Here is a 19662-nt window from a genome sequence, read left to right on the forward strand (position 1 = left end):
GGAAGAGCTATATTTAGCATGTGCACAGATATCAGAAATGAACTTTGTCAGCAAGGGTACTGTTTGCTACAGCAAGGTTATGTGAACCAAGCTGATAGAAAATAGTTTATAGTATTAAAAATATCCTACTAAGATATTAGTATTACCATAAAAAGATGGGGATTGCCACTTCTAGAAAGGGAAAGAAAAATAAGAGATCGTTCAAAAGGAAAGAGCATCCAGTTCAAACTGGCACTCTCTCACTTTGATGCTGTCAGCGGTCATTTATCAGTCTCCCCTAACAATGTATAAATCTTGATGCCTCTTGAAAGTCATCTTGCTGGTACTTCAACATGATCAGGATTTCACCTAGCCTCTAGGTGCATAAGTAAACGCTTCATGTAATTTTGACAGTGTGATAATAATAAAGGATGTTCTGATGATTAAATGTGAGGACATTAAAACTCAGACTGACTATTTTCAGACTTAAATGGTCTAACATGGCTAACATACCTGGCTAGATGTCACACATGTTCATTCATAGTTGGTCTCAGTGACAGGAAAAGATACCAATGTATTAGGGAGCACTGAGGGATGGCAATGGTTAAAATACTATATTAAAAGTCAGTGCACAGAGCCATTTTGAATTCATGCTGTTTTACTATTTTTAAGTTTTGCTCCTTTTTCCATGCCTCAAGAACATAATATAATTAATAATGGTGAAACTGCTGGGTTAAGAACTTCAACAATTCTAAAATCTGTGCTAAGTGTGCAAATATTACTGATCATAGTGCTAGCAAAGGACAGCATATGTCAAGTTGTAAGATTAGATCTGTATCATGATTCGAACAGTACAAAAAGCAGCTTTACTGCAGTGTTTGTGAAACATTAGTTTCACTGCAGTCTGCTGCTGATGTGTTTAACTTTTTCCCTGTAGCTTCTTCACATCAAAGGAAGAAAACATTTCAGGACTTCCTTCTGTCCCATTAATAGAAGAGAAGAAGGTGAGTTTCTAGTCAAGACTGCAGAAAAGACAGGATATACTTGGCTGTAATGGTTTTTACCAAAAGAAAAAAGAAGAAAAAAAAAACATTTTAAAAAAAGAGTTAACTTATCCAAACATAAGCCTTTCACCAAGAATAACAGATTTAACAGCAAAGAAAAGCCCAAAACAGCAACAACAAAAAACACCAACAAAAAACTTCACAGGTCCAAGAGGGGAGGGAAGAGGGGGAGGGGACGGTAGGGAGGGGAGGGGAGGAGAGGGAAGAAAAGGGAGAAAGGAGAAGAAAAAAGAAAAAGAAAAAGAAAAAAAAAGGATGATGGGAAATATTTTGTTGTTGATGTGTGCTGATGCATTTAGAGTAACTAGGATAAAATAATAATGACACCTTGAATTTTAAGAGAAATTCCTATGAATGACAGTCACATCTACCTTTCAAAACAATGAAAAGAATAACATTCAAATAAGAAACAATAACACATTTTTAAAAAATACTTTGGAGAGTAAGAATTTTCATCTAATTATCTTAAAATTTCACAAGTCCAGCAGTGATTGTATCAGCCCAGCCACAGGAATTACTGGGCTTAGGAAGACCTGTGTTATAGATTAATGGGGATATAACTTCATATAGTAAATATACTAAATTCATTTTTTTAAATAAAAAAAAATATATATATAGATCAGAATGTCCATGGCTACAACAATGTAGCTCTTTTGAATTCAGTAGATTTTACATAGGTCAAAGCTGAGTCTTGCCTTAAAACTTCAAAGGGTGTAAAATTTTTAGTAGCTCCCATAAAGCCATAAACTTTTAAAGGGACTTGGATATCTCAGTTTAAAAAAGACTTTTCAGTTGTCATAAAGGAAAAAGAAAAGAGATGATGATATTCCACTATGTTAGAAATTGACGCAAACTTTGATAGATTTTTAAGTAGGAATTGTGGCCTGTAGGTGCATACTGCAACTTTTAGAAAGATCGGATAATAAATAAAATGATAATTCTTTTAAAACAGCTTTTCTAATTATTTAGCTCAAATAATTCTGAAATTTTTCTTGGATAAAAAAGATATTTCTTATATTTTCCATTATTTCTTCAGTAAAATATAATTTATGACATCACACTATCAGAAATAACAGTAAAAGAGAATTTGAATCAGAATATAACCCATGAAAACCCATCTATGTGGTAAGTGACAGAGAGCAGTATGCAGTATATGTATTTCACATACCATATGTATATAGTGTAGTAACATCTGTCACCAAATATATGGAATTTCTCTCTCTCTCTTACTGCAATAATATGGTAATAGGTAAGCATGCTTAATGTAAAAAAAAAAATAAAAAAATCCGGATTATTTTAGAACTGTGTAAAGCAAACAAATATAATCACGATTTTGGATACTGTTAAATAGAGAGAAACATACTTTTTTTTTTTTCCCACAGAAAGCACATACATACACAAAAATAACTTAGTTTCATAACAAAGGAGCTTTTTTTTTTTTTTTCCCCTCTCCAGACATATAAAGTAGAAAAGCAAGGGAATTGGGCTGCTTACTCTAAACCAGATTTAAATCTCCTTTGAGTGCTATGTGCTAAAATCAGCATTGTTGACTTGTAATCCAGATTAATGACTTATCTTTCCACAAACAAAAAGCAAAATAAAAAACTCTTCTTTTGACACCCTGCTGATTTAATGCTTAACTATATCTCACTCTCATTAAACTATGAACACATGGATCACTCTCCTTTTTTTTTTCTTTTTTTTTTTTTGTTTTTGTTTGTTATTTTTTATTGAAAAATCTTACACGTATGACTAAAAGTCATGGGCAATATCTTTCAGTTCCATTACAAAATCTGTCATATATATATACGTATATATATATATTTAGTACAACTAGAAGCAAATCTACTGAATTGTGAGTCAATGATTGTCTACCAAAATGTAACTCAAAATTAAATATCTATGTTGGAGATTATTAAAATTATTTTGTTTTTCTCTGAAGAAGCTGAAGGCCATTTTCACACAGTTAATTAAAACTGCCGGGATACAAAAATTCTAAAACCTTAATGATAATTTCCCTTCTACCAGCCTTGTGTCACCCATACATCAGAATTTTAGTACAACAATCTTTCTTTCAGAAAGAAGTACTTTTAGAGTGAGCATCATTCTCTGTGGAGTACCTTCTATTCACAAATACAATCCTACAAACAATTCTGAACGCCTCTCAGTAATTGGTGGTGAGTCAAATCATTGCAAGTTAGTTACAAGCAAAAGATTTTGCAGGAGCAGAGTCTAACTTAGGAATTCATCTACAGATTACCTAAAACAAAACAATCTTAAAGAATACTTAAAAACACTAGTTTACTGGAATATATGCCTTATTATCTAATAATAAATCATGAAAGATGAAGTATAAATAGTCAGAATCATAAAAAAAGCTGTCTTAGTCTAAGAAATCCTACTTAAAACCATACAGTATTTTAACCAACAGCAGTTATCTTTCTGTTTTGGCACTCCTGAACCAATGTAGAAATTATGTGTACTGAGATAACACTTTTGGGAAAAATACATGTGTGCAGCAAGATCTAAAGATGGTTTCTGGAGTTAATAGTATTACATTGCTTAACATAAGAAAGAAATTTAGAAGAGTCTTTCACTGTGATTCATCAGCAGCAAAAGATAAAGGGAGGGAGAAAAGCAGTCTTTGAAGCATATAGGATGTATGACCTTGACATTAAATCTTGCTTTAATAACACTCCCAGCTACCTCTGTAGCCGTCTTTCCAAAAATGCAATGTACAAATATTTTATTTAAATGTCTCAGACTTTGTAATGGCTCAGAAGAACAACTTCATGTCCTTGTAGCTGCTCTCCTTTCTGAGAGATGAATGGTGGGCTCAATTTCTTTACTGTAATTTCTCCATTTCCATGCTTCATTTCCTACATTTATCTGAGATTGGAGAAAAATCAGCATGTTCTGACAAGTCTAATACCATGAGGCAGTAAAATGGACCTGACTTTAGTGGAGATTAGAACTCCAAAATAAATATAATGCTTTACGTCAAATAATAATAAAAAAGGATAAATTCTCCTGTACAAATCAGAAGAGATAATAAAAAATAACAAATAGATAGCAACACCTTAATTATACCTACATGAGCATCACAGAACTTTCCAGCCTTAAGGACATCCCTCCATATTTCTCATTTTATGTGGCTTATAAAATACTCCAGTATGTTGATGACAAATTTGGAATTTCTTAAAATAAATTGCAATTTTATTTTTTATAAATCTACTCAGAAATTTACAGAGATTTCAAATTGATTTGAAAGCAAACAGGGACAAGCAAAAAATGATCAAGGTTTTTGTTTTCATGTCTGTCTTCTGCTTTTAGCTTAGGAAGCTGTATACAACATTGCAATGAAAATTTGCTAGAAGGTTTTCAATTGCCAATACTATACACTGTAATGTACTGGAATATGTAATTTTTAAAAATTTCTTTCTTTCAAAACATATACTATAGACTTTGTGTTCTAGATATAGCAATACTGTGAAGGCATCTGCAGAGTGTAATTGACTCATTGAGGTCACAGTGCATAGCATACTCTTGAAAGTGAGTTACCTCTGCAGGTATCTGAGGGTTGCTATCTATTTGAATGTGGCTGAGCATTTCATTTTATTAAAAATGATATCAAATGCTCATATACTGTGTGGTCAGTGCAGTCTCTAGGACAAGTCTAATGAAGATATGTTCCACCAAGGCAAAAAAAACACGTAAAAGATTAAAAATGGAGAAGTATTTACAACTTTCTTCTGTCTGTAAGGTTGAGATATTTTGTTTTAGGATTCCTCAGTGCATTTTCAGAGAAAGATTCCAAGGCTATGAGTATAAGCAGTCTGGACCACTCCCATACATATCTGCAAGCCTTTTAAATCGAGGGCCCCAGTCACTGAGGTAATCATAGTTCTGGTCAGAGTTTGAGCTTATCGAATCTAACGAGCTGAGTGACTCTGCCACTGAGCCATTCCCCTCAAACGCATACGTCTGCAGGGAGTCATAGGGTGGTGCGCAAGGGTCCACATCAGCTTCTTTTAGTCTCTCCCAGATAAATTCCCTAAAAATGACATTATCTGGGATGCTTTTAAAAGTTGGTCTGCTCAAGAACTGAATCTCAGGTGTCACATCCCTCCTGGTCTTGGTGTCTCGGATGATGTTGAGGTTTCTTAAGGCAGCCATGTCAAAAGCCTCAGTGTCTTCTTCTCCACCACCCTCATCATCATATCTGACAATATTTTCTCTGATATCTCTCTCTTCATCAAAAATGAGGGGCTCTTTTTTCCGTCGCCTCATGGTGACAATCAGCAAGACAAGAACTGGAATGCAAAAGGATTGAAGTTTTAGAAATGTTAAAGTTTGCTCATATTTTTCACAGGGGTGGAAGCATTCATTAATTTATATGGTAAAGACTCAAGGAAATTGCAGGCAATTTATGAAGTTAGATTTCAAATCTAGCAGGTTCTAAAGTGGCTTTTAAACCATGAGCTTTTTAGTTGTTAACGAATTTATTTCCAAAGCCATTCTGAATTAATGTCTTCATTTCTAATTCTATATCCTATGTTATCTGCTAAACATAAATTTTAGGACTGATTCAGTCTCACCATACAATCTCACAGCCATGAAATAAAACAGGGACCTTTTCTTGTACTCTTAATTGCCCAAGCAGTAAAAGCACATTCATAAAGTAGCTGAATAGAATTTAACAACCACAGTTTGGCAAGTGACTGAATTAAAGTATATGGCCAATCTCTTCTGGGAAAAAAAAAAAAAACAACAAAACCCACCCACCTTACTAGATCAGGGAAGACTGAATTGTTAAGCCATGTGTAACTTAAGACTCTCTTATAGACATAGATTAAAAGAATCTCTAGGCAAGACCGTACTTTCAAGTCCAAAGCACTGAACTTCAGGTATATGAATTATTTCTAACGAGGACTGGATTTTACTGGATCAGCTAGCATAAGAAAAGGTAATTATTTTAAAATTCTAGTCTTTAATATTCCTTTCAGTTCAAAAGTTAATGTTAAAATATGGTGACAACCAAAAATACTGGCAGAAACAAAGTCCCTTTTTCAAGCACAGATTTGATAAAGAAGCATCATTAATGGCATACAAAATATAGAAGCCAGTAATATTTCATCCATATGTGGGACATGATGGAATGTGAATCATCCTTCTACATCTGTTCTGATTTACTGTTTATTTTTAATCTTAATATATTACTCTATGTATTCACATATCTAAGACTTGACATCTATTCTTAGAGTACTTTGACTACTAAATGCTTCCTAAACCTCTGGAAAATAAAAAGCTCATTTAGATAAAATTAAGTATGAACTTCTCTAGGCAGTCTCAAAAGCATCCTCTATAAATTGTACATAGCTTGCTCTGAAAGTAATACCTCTTATTTATTTCCATGGAAACAACAACTGATGAACTGCACCACCTCACTGTGCTCTCATTCACTTTTTAGTCTCCATAAATGTTCAGCAAACACTGATGAATGTCCATGAGTGCCATTTTTTCCACATGGAGGAATCCAGTGACACACCTTTTCTTTATACACACATCCATGTCAGACACCGTTCTGTCAGACTGCCCCTCTGCTGCCATCTGTCACACAGCAATAAAATGTAATGGAATATTGGTGGGAAGGTTCAACATCTACTGCCATGCCACCAACGTCCACCTCTGATGTCATGGGCCAACATCATAAAATAGGAGGCTTTACTTTCAGAGCAGCCCTCATATAATAAAAGACACTCTCCAAAGCCTTTCTTTTCATGCAGGAATTTTTAAAATCAGTATCAATCCAGTTATCATGAGACATAATTTAATGTGAGGATCACTTGATTACAATTAAACAAGATATTCAGAGATGTTACATGTAGAAATTCATGGTATATTTCCACAGACATAATACTGTTTCAAACAGGCTAAGGAGTGAGCTGTTTAAAGGCAGACCTGCAAATCTTTTTATTTTCCTTTGGAGTCATGTATGTCTAAAAAGAATTCTGGAAAAGGTTTCTCTTTTTTCTTTTTTTTTTTTTTTTTCCAAATATATATATATATATTTAAGACACAAGTCTAATGACCCATTTAATAACAGATGCCTGATGACTCTATATTACTGCTGTTATCAGCATCACTCTTTCACATTTAGCCCATTGGCATCTCCCTGAATCCTGTCTTGTCTGTTGAATTCAAGCGCCACTGGTTTAGGGCACTTTGTTTCAACAACATTGTCATGGTTGTCATGACAAACATTTATATAAGCAGTTTGGAAATATAGGACTTTGACCTTTAAAGTGCTTTTCATGAAATTTCAAATCATTTTGATATTTGTAAAATATAAATTGAGTAGTAGATGATACAACAGAAAACATTATCATCATATCAGACAAAAGTTATCAGACAACAGTTGCACTCCACTCTTACAGTTTCTCCTATGATAAAAGATATCTTTAAGTGAAAGACAAATTAGTTTGCTGACAGCACTAATATACATTTAAGTCAAAATTGCTATCAACATAAATTTTTTCAGTATTTTTAATATTTAGTGCCACAATTTTTATTGCCATGTAGGTAAGCAGATAATCATTTTCTTTAATCAAGTGTAAATGTGTTTTTCCACCACTGTCATTCTTAACAGACTTCATTTTGAAAGTTAAATAACTGTTAATAAGTGAAAAAATATGAAGCTCTGTAGGCAGGTCTGCCTGGAGGTGCAATAAAAATCAAGATGCAATGAATGCTTTATATAGTATTCCTTGTACATCACACACTAGTTTGAAGCCAAGAGAAACATGGAGTCTTTCTGAAAGTTAAACCTTTTAGCATTCAGATGGCTTTATGAGATTATTAATTTCTAGCCATCCCAACAGCTATGAAAAATAATGTTTAACCTCTCAATGAACAAAGCTTTTAGTTGCATTTCAGCAACTGCAGAGATGAATACGAGCACAAAACAAATTTCACTGATATCTAAATCAAGTGAAAATTATTTTAAAACTGATCCATTTCTCATTAAGTCATGGATTTTTCTCCTATACTTATTGCATAAGCAGAGACAAGTCAGTAATTAGTGACTGGCTGAACATCCAGAAAAAATGAGTTTAGGCTTTAAGACTGAATAACTAGAACTAATTGAAATACATCTAAACTAACTTTTCTGTTTTGATTCACCTGAATTGGTAAAAATGTTGATTTTGTTTAAAAGGTAAAACAGTCAAGAAACTTGTCATTTGCATTTATGTGGTAAAGTGTAATTTTGTTTTTGTGTTGGTACAACTATAATCATACCACAGTGTCAGTTCAGCTAGATCAGTTCTTAAAATAATATCATTGAATTGAGGAAGATATTTTTGCTTTGGCATGTTGCAATGTGTTTAATGGTATTATTTTGAAATTTCCAATTTAGTGATCCAGTGAAAAGTCAGATTTAGGTTACTCATGCATACATCTCTTTTTCTTTCCTTTTGTACTTCAGGAAACTGCAGCATAATTATAAAGAAGTTGTAGTAGCTCTAAGACAACCTGAAGAAGCCTACTTGCAGAGCTGTACAGAAAGTGATAGACCTAAATCACAAGCATTATCAGGCCCTGTACACACTACACACCTAAGGCTGGCATTTACTATAATAGCAAGTCACATCAGATGCAAGAGAACATGCACACTGGTTTATGCCTTAGCTGTGTCTTGAGTCATAAAGCAGAAGACTGAAGACTTTTAACCACCTAAGCACCACACTAATAACCTATTTAGTTACATACTGCAGTTATTAGTACAGTCAGATGAGATCTAGGATTGCAGAGGCCATGACTTAGGAAATCTGTATTTAATTTCCAGTTAATAAGCTCCATGTAAAACTGTTGCTTAATCAGTTTGGATTGCTATTTGCAAAGCAACTGTGACCTCTGATTGCCCAGACTTGGTGACCTTAGTAAGGTCTATAATTTTCAGAAAACAAGCTCTGCTTTGCATATTCAGCCATCTTTTACATGACTCAATTCAAATTACCTCCAGATTGAAACAGTTATTGATTTATCACTTCTCCAACTGTAAGACAAAGAATCATACATAATAAACTGTTCCATCCTATATCCATTTTATTCATTTAAATAATAAGATCCGTATGACCTGGACTGTTTCTTCCTGCTTAAGAATTATGCAATTAGATGTGTTGGTTTAATTAAGTTCTTCTAAGTGTTGTGAGAATAACTTACCTGTGTCTCAACTGAAAAAAAAGTAATAATTTAACTATGGATTTTGAAATTCAATCGATGTATTATTATCTTATAAAATCTAATGCCAGATAAACAGGAGATCTTCTTTACTACTTCTAAGGAAAATTAAGAAATTAAAGGAATAGTTTATATTCAGAAATATGGAAGGTTAAAATCATGAAAGAAAATTATGTAAATCTAGCTTTCTATTGCTTAAATACAAATAAAATCTTTAATCTCTTGAATATAACTGGGTTATCTACAACTGAACATTATTTGTATGTGTGTATGATGTTATGCGTATATTTTATACAAAAAACTTTTAACATAAGCAATTATTATGTCTGGAAGATGATAACTGAAAAACAAATTACCTTGAATTAAATTACCTTGTAATTTTAAGAGGAAGTAAAAAAATCTTTCTTATTTCTTTAAGAATTATGTATTCTGAAAACAATATAAACTAGCTTTCCATATGCTTTTTATAGAATAAATTGCAAGCACTTCTTTATTATGTTTTTTTCTTTAAAACACAACCTCACTGCAAAGTGAATAATTATAAGGATTTTTGAGTAATTAACAAAGTACTGGAATTTTCTTGAGAAATAAAATTTAGAATTTAATCACCATCAGTCAGTCTAAGGAGTGAAAGTATTTTGGTAAAATGTCTATAACTTTTAAAATGATTTTACTTTCAACAAAATAGATTTTACTATGTTATATGTGATCATAATTAATTCATATAATGTAGTAATAATTTTCCTTCTTAACATCAGTGAAAACATTGTGCTTATCTAAAACTGATCAGTTATTTAAGTAAAAATAATTACACTGGGAAATCTCATTGAGACAATCTGAGTCTTCACCAAGACGAATGGTTATTTATTAGACAAAGGGCTCTAAGGGGCAAGAACAAATATCAAAACACATCACACTAACTTTAAGCAGATAAGAGTTTGTTGAGAGTTCAAGATATTAGCACCAGAATGCATGTTTTCATGACATTTTGACATTTGTGCAAATCTCATCCATCCTTACCAACAGCTGAAGCCTATTCTTTATGCAGTAGTAGTTGATCTTCAGGATTTTTTTTTTCCTCAGGAAGGTATGTGAAAGGGAAATGGGACTATGAAGGAAATTCCTAGCAGAACAACCATGCAACTGATCCAGAAACTGCCCTCTAGTAACAAATAAGAGAGAAAGACTCTGGAATCAGACAAGCGAGACCTGTTTGGGGTTTCACTGAGGATACATGATCCTTAGGCATCTCTTACCTGCGAAGATTGATACCTGGCTGGGAACAAAACATCTTCAGGATCTAACATCAAATTGCAGGACTCAAAGCCAGGGTTAACACATAAGCACAGCCTGCAACTTTGAATTACACCCCAAAAGAGTAGTTTAGAAAGGAAACAATGAGAGCACACTGAAATGTCTACTTGGATAAACAGTGGTGACACATTCACATAGATACATTTGAAAGTCCAATTCCTTGACAACTAAAATCAATGGTAAGGCGGTCATCTGCCAGATTCCTCTTCAGTACACAGCCCATTATTCAAAATCTGTGTCCACACAGTTTATCCCCAGTTCTTTACCAAATGCTTGTTTGGCACAATCTAGAGGTGACTGGAATAAAAGCTCAGGTTACTTAATTTACTGGCTGTGTTTAAGGCGTGGTATACTGAGTAGAATAAGCAAGTTATTATTACCTGGTAATGTGCTGTATCTGCACTGAATGCTCTTCTTTAACACATAAGACTCCTATTTCTGAAAAAGTCATGCCCAGGCCAGCCTGACTTTTAACTGTGATAGTTTCTTACGCATTTTTCAGAAAATCTTTTTTTAATATATTAACAGAAATTGTGACATTGCAGTTTGGGATTAAATGAATTCTTCTTGTTACAGAATTCTTAAGTACATTTGACTGATGCTTTGATTGATGCTGATGGACAATTTTCCACTGATGTCAATGTCATTTGACAGAAGAACCTAGTGTTGTGTATCTTTTTGAACTGTACCATTTACCTGTATGTGCAAATAAATTTCATTTGGGAATACAGATGACCTAGAAACACTGTAAGAGAAAATGTATTTAAAAATGTTCATTAAAATTGTTGACAAAAATTAACTTCCATCTCTTCTTAAACTTAGGCCTAACCCCATGTTAAGTAAGATTGAACAGTCTTATGTTGTTGGCTTTTTTTGTCACAAAGTAGGAGAAGGAACATTTATTTGTAGAAGAAGGAACATTTCTTTCTAATGGCTTATAGTGAAAAAAGAAACAAAGTCAAGGAGAAATCTCCTATATGTGGTTAAAATACTGTCACAAACATAAATGCCAACAAAAATCTCTTGATCTGATGCAAATTACTTTTAACAGAACAGCAACAGATAATTCACCACTGGGACTGCATGAATTCAGGAACTTTAGTCTTCTTCCTCTTGAGCTGATATATGAATCCAGCAAATAGAGAAACCTCTCCAATGACAGCAACCCTGAAGAGAATTATTGTGTGCTGAATTGGGACAACTGGGACCTTTTTAATATTATATCTGACAATAAGTGAAATTACACCTCTGCTCATCTGCATGCCACAGATGCAAGGATGATTATTCATCTTTATTCCCCGATTTAGGCTTGTAATGCTACCATGTAGGCATGTTGTTTAAGGACTTAGCACAAAATGAGAAATGCTAACCAAACTAGGCTCTTGGCACTGTTTCACTGTTTGCAAACTGATTGCTCCCCCTGTCTTTTATACAGCTTTAGTTTCACCGCATAACATAAAATTCAACTGTGCCTCCAGTTGCAAGCTCAACAAAAGATCATTCTGTTGAAGGTATTCAATTAAATATGATGATTCTCATCAGTAAATTATATCAGTTGTATTTCCTGAGTGTCTTTTGTTCTCTACAGTTAAAGAAATGTTTTAAAAGAGTTATCTCTCTGAAAAGAACACACACTGATCTGAAAATGACCAGCTGTTACACTAAACTAGAGAAATACTTCCATAAGCTGTATTGTCTACCTCTTAAATAATACATTTGATGCAAATGATCTTTTTCCATCTAATGTTATTTCATATATGCCTCTGGAGGCAGCTTGTAAAAGAAACAAAATATTTGAACTTGGAAATCCCAGACTGAGGATTTTGTGTGGCTCATGATACAAAATGCTGTTTCGCTTGCCATGTTAGATACTCTATTTAAAAATATACAGTGATTAAAAAAAGTAAGAAAAGAACTGGATATATACATATATTTTACTACTTAAATGAAAAATAATAATAACAGGAAGAAGACTTACCTAGCAGTGTTAAAACACAAGCCAATATTGCTATCAGGGCTCCAGTGCTAAGTCCTGCAGGCAAGATGTATGCCTCTGCATTGCATGTCTGAGCAATACCATCTGCATCACAATCACAGACTCTTATGGTGAGGGTATTAGTACTACTAAGTGAAGGTGATCCACTGTCCACAATGAATATTGGCAAGTAGAAAACAGACTGTTCCTGTCTTCGGAAACCATTTCTTCTGGTTAATACAGTTGCAGTGTTATCTAGGCAAAAGAATAAAAGGATAAAAGTGAAATACTTGGTCTTACTCGAACATAAGTCAATAAATAATACAGGCTTTCACTCAAAAGAAATTAGAAGCACATCTGTATTTTTTCAATGAGCTAATATTTCCCAGTCATACATTTCTTAATCTACAGAGGTAGGATCAGCTGATTATTATTTCTGTTTTCCATGAAAGACTGTTTCAAAATTGCTGAAGTCTATCTGGTTTTAGTATGCTCACATTTCCACAGTCTTGATGTACAGTTGAAGATGTGATTATTGTAAAGAAGAAGACAAAAGTCACACTTCAGTAATTAGATTATTTGCATACATTTCAAGTCTAATTTCCAAAGTTCTGTTACAAATATTTGCAGTATAGATAGTGTGGAAGTCATGAGCATATTCATAGGTGAGTAGGTTCTGAAGACCAATGATTGATTTTTTTAAAAAGGTAAAAAGAAATTATCCAATTGGCTCACAAATACAGGTAATGGCACATAAAATAAAGACATGCACTTGTTTTCCATCTCAGCCAAAATTCAACAGGATGATTAACATAATCAATCTAAAACGTGTGCTGCAGTGCTGCTCTGAGCTGGGTGACTAAAAAGTCCACGTGTTCCAGAAAATATTTGCAGAACTCACTGTGTTCAATACAGGTTGACAGCTCCTGAGAGGTAGGGAGATACATCTCCTAGAAATGTATAGAAAAGTTTGGTCGGTCGGTCTGTCTATCTATCATCTAGCTATCTGTCTTTCTATAGATAGATACATTGATAGTCCGGTAGAGGTTATCTTACTGTGTCATCTATTATGACCCTTCTGGAAAACCATATAAACATTTCTTCATATAGAACCATATACGATATGTATAAAACTAAATGATGTCAGAAGAGGCAACTGCTGCACTGTCTTGTAACTCCACTGATTTTACTGGCATTAGAAGGGTCTGTTATTGACCTTAGCAAATTGTAAGTTCTTTGGAAAAGAGACTGTCTTTTTATTGAATACTTCACAGTACTTGTAACGATGTCAGATTTCTAGAAATGTATTACTTTGATCATTATTTACAGTTCTTCGTTTTATACCGTAAGCTTCTCACACAAAGAACATTGCGTATGTCAGTAATTACATGCAAGAAAAGGCAATAAACAGTGGTATGAGAGGTCTTTATTAGGTCACATGTACACAGTGAAAGTTGTTTGAATTCTGTACAAACATTACTCTTTAGTCCATCATCTGTCTCTTTTTTCTTATTAATAAAAATGACTTTGCAACTTTGGTTAGTACTGGTGCATGAAAGAGCAATGCAAGAGTAAGATGGTTCTATTCATTAGAGCTGGTCCAAAAGTAACACCTTTTATTTTATGATGTTGGCCCATGACATTAGAGGCAGATGTTGGTGGTATGGCAGTAGAGGTTGAACCTTCCCGCCAATATTCTGTTACATTTTGATGCCATGCAATATATGGCAGCAAATGGTGTCTGACATGGAAGTGTGTATGAATAAAAGGTGTGGAACTGAATTTCTTCAAGTGGAAAAAATGGCACCCACTGACAGTCATCAATGCTTGCTGAACAGTATGGAAACAAAAACACAGATGTGAGCACAATTGAGGGAGTGGGTGGTGTATTTCAGCAGTGGCCACTGCAACAGTAGTTCACCTCTGCTGGTGACAATTTTTATGGGCAAAGCATGCAGGCTCTTGTTCATCACTGGCAAAAATGCACAGCTAATGGTGGTGACTGTGTTGAGAAATAGTTTTTGGTAGCTGAATATATGCTCTGCCAACTAATTTCATTGTGCTCATTGTATTGGCTGTTTATTTCCATTTCATTATGGAAATAAATAGGAGGCATTACATTCAGAGTGACCTGTGTAGTTCTACTTGCCTCAGCTAATAGCTAAACTGACTCATAACCAGCTGCTATACTATGCAGTGCAATTAGAACACTAATTAGAAGCATGTTCACAGGTATTTTAACTAATAGAAATGTGACATCCATGAAAGTCTTTTCATAAGTCTGTGGGGAAATGTTAGTAAGAAGTCTGTGTGAATACTGCAGGCAGCTTCCATTTTCAAAATCATTCTTCAGTAGGTGGTATTCCTACTGAAAAGATGAGTTTTTTTTTTTTAAAAAAAAAAAAACAACAACCCCATGCACTTATTTTTTATGCCTTTAGTCATTTTAATAAAACATGAATTCCTGGACATTTTTCAGTTACTGCCCCAAGGTAAAATCTAGTTTAAACAAAAACGTATAAATAAAGTGGGAAAATGTGAAAAGAGCAACTTCTGGGAAAAAAAAAAAATGAAGCTCCTGTTTGGCTCAGGGCTTTAAATGATGCAGACAACAGCTTTATCCCCTTGACAGATAGTCTACAGAGATAATTAATTTAGGGGCTGATTTTACTTTAATTTACATCCTCACCGGAATAGAAGTTTATGTAGGTCATAATCAGCACAATATATTCAGAACAGAAGGTGTTAGAGGTGAATATTTACTCAAACAAAAAGGTTCTGTTGCCTTTATATTCTTACCTTTATTGTCCTGAAGTGTAAAATTATGGTTATTTGCTGCTTCTGCTGTTAAACTGAAGTAGAACTGATGACCATTTGGTGGGTCATCTTTATCAATTGCACTGATTTTCTGGATGATCTGTTTTGAGATACATAGGTGTTTCATTGTTTGGCACGTGAAGAAGCATAAATACATGCACATTATATAACCTCTCTATTACCTTCTAAAGTGTTCAAGTCTCTCTTGAGTCTTGCTTACACTGTTTCTGTTTTCTTTGCTCCTAAGCATGTATGGATACTATTATTAACTGGAACGTGACTTTTCCTTACTTTCCCTGTACTTGAAATTTATTCAATAAAAGTATTGCTTTGCAGGACCTCAAGAGAATTAGGTCCTGTCATTCATCAGTGTTTCGACTATAAACAGCATAGTGGTGGAAGAAGCACTTCTGAATAGCCAGAACACAGCCCTCTTGTAGTTATCAGTTGTTGCAGTCAGTAATGCACTGCAATCTTCTCCAAATAAGAGATTATGATTTTGATTATTTCCATTCACTTACTTTTTTATTTTAAAGAGAAAAAGAAGTATGAAAAGGAAAATGACAAATCCCAAGTATAATAATAGGTTGTTTTCTTTTTTTCACTTTTTAAATTTTATTTTGTGAATTTCTGTCAAAGCTTCTCTCTAAAAAAAAAGATTTTAAAATTCCTTAAAGGAATAAATACTAAGAGGTAAGAGTTCTGACTGGACCACAGGGACAAGAAGCAGATAATCCAACAGAACATTCTTAATCTATTCCAGTATTTCCCATAAATGTAAGCTAACGACTGTAGTTTTTTCTGTTGAGAATTTAAATTTTGCTGTACTTTTGAAATGTATAATAAACAACATCTGCCACAGAAAGGAAAATATTCCGGAAGAAGACACAAAAGTGCAAAGAATCCCAGGGAATATGTGGGATCTGTGTGAGAGAGACATGTACTAGTTTTCTGTGAGAGAGGAGAGAATTAGATGTCTTATGAATTAAAATGGAAAACTTAAAATATGACAGACACCAAGAATAAACAACATCAGAGTCTAGGACTATGAGGAACTTCACAAAGTTAGTTGAGTCTAGGACTATTTGGAAGTTATGTTAGGAATAAAAAATGCTAGAGAGTTTGCTAGGAATATATCTCTCATGTGAAATTCGTACCTTATGGACCACACCTCCTAAGAAAAATAAAAGTTTGTACTCATTTTAGGAAAGATAGGAATTTCGCCTCTGGACATGGTCAGTGCTGAGAATTCCCACTTCCCAGTAAAATTATGAGGAAGTAAGCATTCTAAACATTAATTAAAACATGATCAGCTTAGCAAAATATGTTAGCTATGCTGTAAAGAAACCAGAACTTTTAAAACTACATTGAATATGTTATTTTTATATCTGCATCTTTCTCTTCAGTTGTATAATAGAATCATAGAGTGGCTTGGGTTGGAAGGGACCTCAAGGATCATTAAGTTCCAACCCTCTTGCTGCAGGCAGGGTTGCCAACAGCTAGATCAAGCACTAGATCATGTTGCCCAGGGCCCCATCGATCCTGGTCTCGAACACTTCCAGGGACAGGACATCCACAGCCTCTCTGGGCAACCTGTTCCAGCACCTCACCACCCTCTCAGTGAAAAACTTACCCCTGGCATTGAGTCAAAATCTTTCCTCCCTTAGTTTAAAACCATTTCTCCTTGTCCTATCACTATCTAGCCATGTAAAAAGTTGATTTCCCTCCTGTAAATATTGGAAGGCCATAATGAGGTCTTCTCTCAGCCTTCTCTTCTCCAGACTGAACAAGCTCAGCTACTTTAGCCTGTCTTCATAGGAGAGGTGCTCCAGCCCTCTGATCATCTTCATGGCCCTCCTCTGGATCTTCTGCAAAAGCCTGACATCTTTCTTGTGTTGGGCCCCCAGACCTGGACACAGTACTCCAGATGGGGCCTCATGAGTGTAAAGTAGAGAGGGACAATCACCTCCCTCATCCTGTTGGCCACCCCTCTTCTGATGCAGCCCAGAATACCATTGGCTTTCTGGGCTGCAAGTGCACACTACTGACTCATGTTAAGTTCTTCATCTACCAGGACCTCTAAGTCCTTCTGTACAGGGCTACTCTCAAGAAGTTCTTATCCCAGTCTGCATCATCTAAGCATCATTTTTACTGCCATAAGTTGATTCTATTTTATCTTAAAGCTAACAACAGGCTTTCAGAAGAAATTACTACCTATCTGATAAAAATAAACATAAAAAATATCAAGAGCTATACCTGGCCAGGTTGAGCATTTTCACAGACAGTTGTTTCGTACTCCATGGCAAACTCGGGGGCATTGTCATTGATGTCAAGGATAGTTATGGCTACATATCCTCTCCCAATCTGTGCTGGATTCTCTATACAAAAAAAAAAAAAAAAAAAAAAGGCAACAATGTAATTAAGTAGAGCTCTATGAGAATTTTTCTTTGGGTTAGTGTGTTTTTTGTTTGCATTGTTTTGTATATGCTTGCCAAATCAACTACAATCCTTCTTAGAAAGAAAAAGAAAGACCTTAGCTTAATCTTCCAGACCAAATTAAAACAATGTTTGTGTTTTTCAACAGTGTCAATGAAATCAAGATTTTATTTTCAAGGCTAAGTTGAAAATCTAACTCGTTAATCATTTGCATCATATGGAAGGATAACAGCATAGTGATGTACAACCATCAGCAAGGGTGCACAGTGAGACAAAATAGCACTATTCATATCAGGAATAGCCCAGTTATTACAGGTGAAAGTAATTTAAATTCAATTGACACAAAGTTAAAAACGGAATTGTTTCAGCTATGTAAAACAAACGAACAACAACAACAAAGAAAAGGGGGGGAGAATTTGTGTTTCCAAGCAAATCCCAAAGTATTTAATGTGTATACAGAACTACACCTTTCAACAGTGCTATTAATTGATGCACACTTCTAGTTAAAATGTGATTTTGTGCAAGACCTAATGTAAACATGTAATCTCAAACAGTAGATAGTTGGTGGCTCAACCTCAAACAGTAGATATTTGGCAGAATAAAGAAAACAAACATCTGTGTATATTGTATCTATTTTGTTACATAAAACTTCTGTCTTGGAGAGACCACATTAGTATTATTTATTGATTTTTACCACTGTTTTTTCTATTACTGATGTAGCAGAACAGAATAAAAAAACTGTACAAACGTTAAAAGATGTATCTATCTTTTTTAGTGTATTACAAACAAATTTTATTAAACATTAGAAACTTTTAAATAAATACATTCAAACTTAGATCACAATGTCTTTTTTTCTTTTTATTCAAAATGTGAAATAGCAAGCAATTTTGACACCAACTTTCCCCTCTACTGGGGGACCTACTTCTGGGCAACACTGAGCCAATGAGTGACACTGGTTGCACTTCTGTGATTATGTATTTAAGAAAATGTACAAAATGCTGCACAGTAGCTGGGAAATGAGGGAGAAAATGTGAGAGAAACAGTCCTGCAAACACCAAGACCAGTGAGGAAGGGGGAGGAAGATATGCTCCAGATGCTACAGCAGAGATTCTCCTGTAGGCCATGACGAAGAACATGGTGAAGCAGGTTATCCCACTGAAGGCCATGAAAAACTCCACACTGCAACAGGTGGATATGCCTTGTTGGAAGCTGGAAACTGTGGAGAGGAGCTCACAAAGGAGCAGATTTTCTGGAAGGAGCTGCAGACCTTCGGAGAACCTGTGCTGAGCAGCCTGTCCCTGATGGACTGCACTCCATGGTACAAACCCATATTGGAGCAGTTCTTGAAGAACCGCAGTCCGCTGAAAGGACACAATGAATCAATTCATGAAGGACTGTATCCTGTGGGAGGGATTCATGCTGGAGTGAGGCAAGAGAGTAAGGATGAAAGAGCAGCAGATATGTAGCGTTATGGACTGATAGCAAACAGCCAAGGCCAACCCATGTAGCCCAATAAACTAGTAATAAGAATTACATTTAAATAAAGTAATTATTCAAATATAAAGGCACGAAACCAAATATTTTTTCACAGAATGTATTCAGAGCCAAACAAGTTTACATTTAAAAGTTTTGTTAACAGAATTCTTGTATGCACTTCAAGAGTTTGATTCTCCATCACTTTTTCATCACTTTTCACCAGAAAAATAAAATTAAGTACAAAATATCCTTTAATATCTTACCTAAGAATGAGGACACATAAGTATTCACATGTTCTTCATCCTTTTTAGGAGTGCTGTGGTAGACCAACAGCAATCAATTCTAAGTGTCACAACTAAG

General features: G+C 34.6%; 1 protein-coding gene across 1 annotated transcript in view; it reads right to left on the reverse strand.

Annotated features, from left to right (window-relative positions):
• CDH7 (cadherin 7) overlaps positions 2724-19662 on the reverse strand; it is a 79211-nt gene continuing 62272 nt past the window's right edge. The window contains exons 9-12 of the mRNA XM_021388604.1: positions 17647-17768; positions 15373-15490; positions 12577-12828; positions 2724-5356 (exon numbers count right to left, since the gene is read on the reverse strand). Of these exons, the coding sequence (XP_021244279.1) occupies positions 4863-5356; positions 12577-12828; positions 15373-15490; positions 17647-17768 (986 nt within the window). The 3' untranslated portion in view covers positions 2724-4862. The remainder of the gene's footprint in view (positions 5357-12576; positions 12829-15372; positions 15491-17646; positions 17769-19662) is intronic.

Source organism: Numida meleagris, chromosome 2 (genome assembly GCF_002078875.1).
Source record: "Numida meleagris isolate 19003 breed g44 Domestic line chromosome 2, NumMel1.0, whole genome shotgun sequence".
Classification (NCBI taxonomy): Eukaryota; Metazoa; Chordata; class Aves; order Galliformes; family Numididae; genus Numida; species Numida meleagris.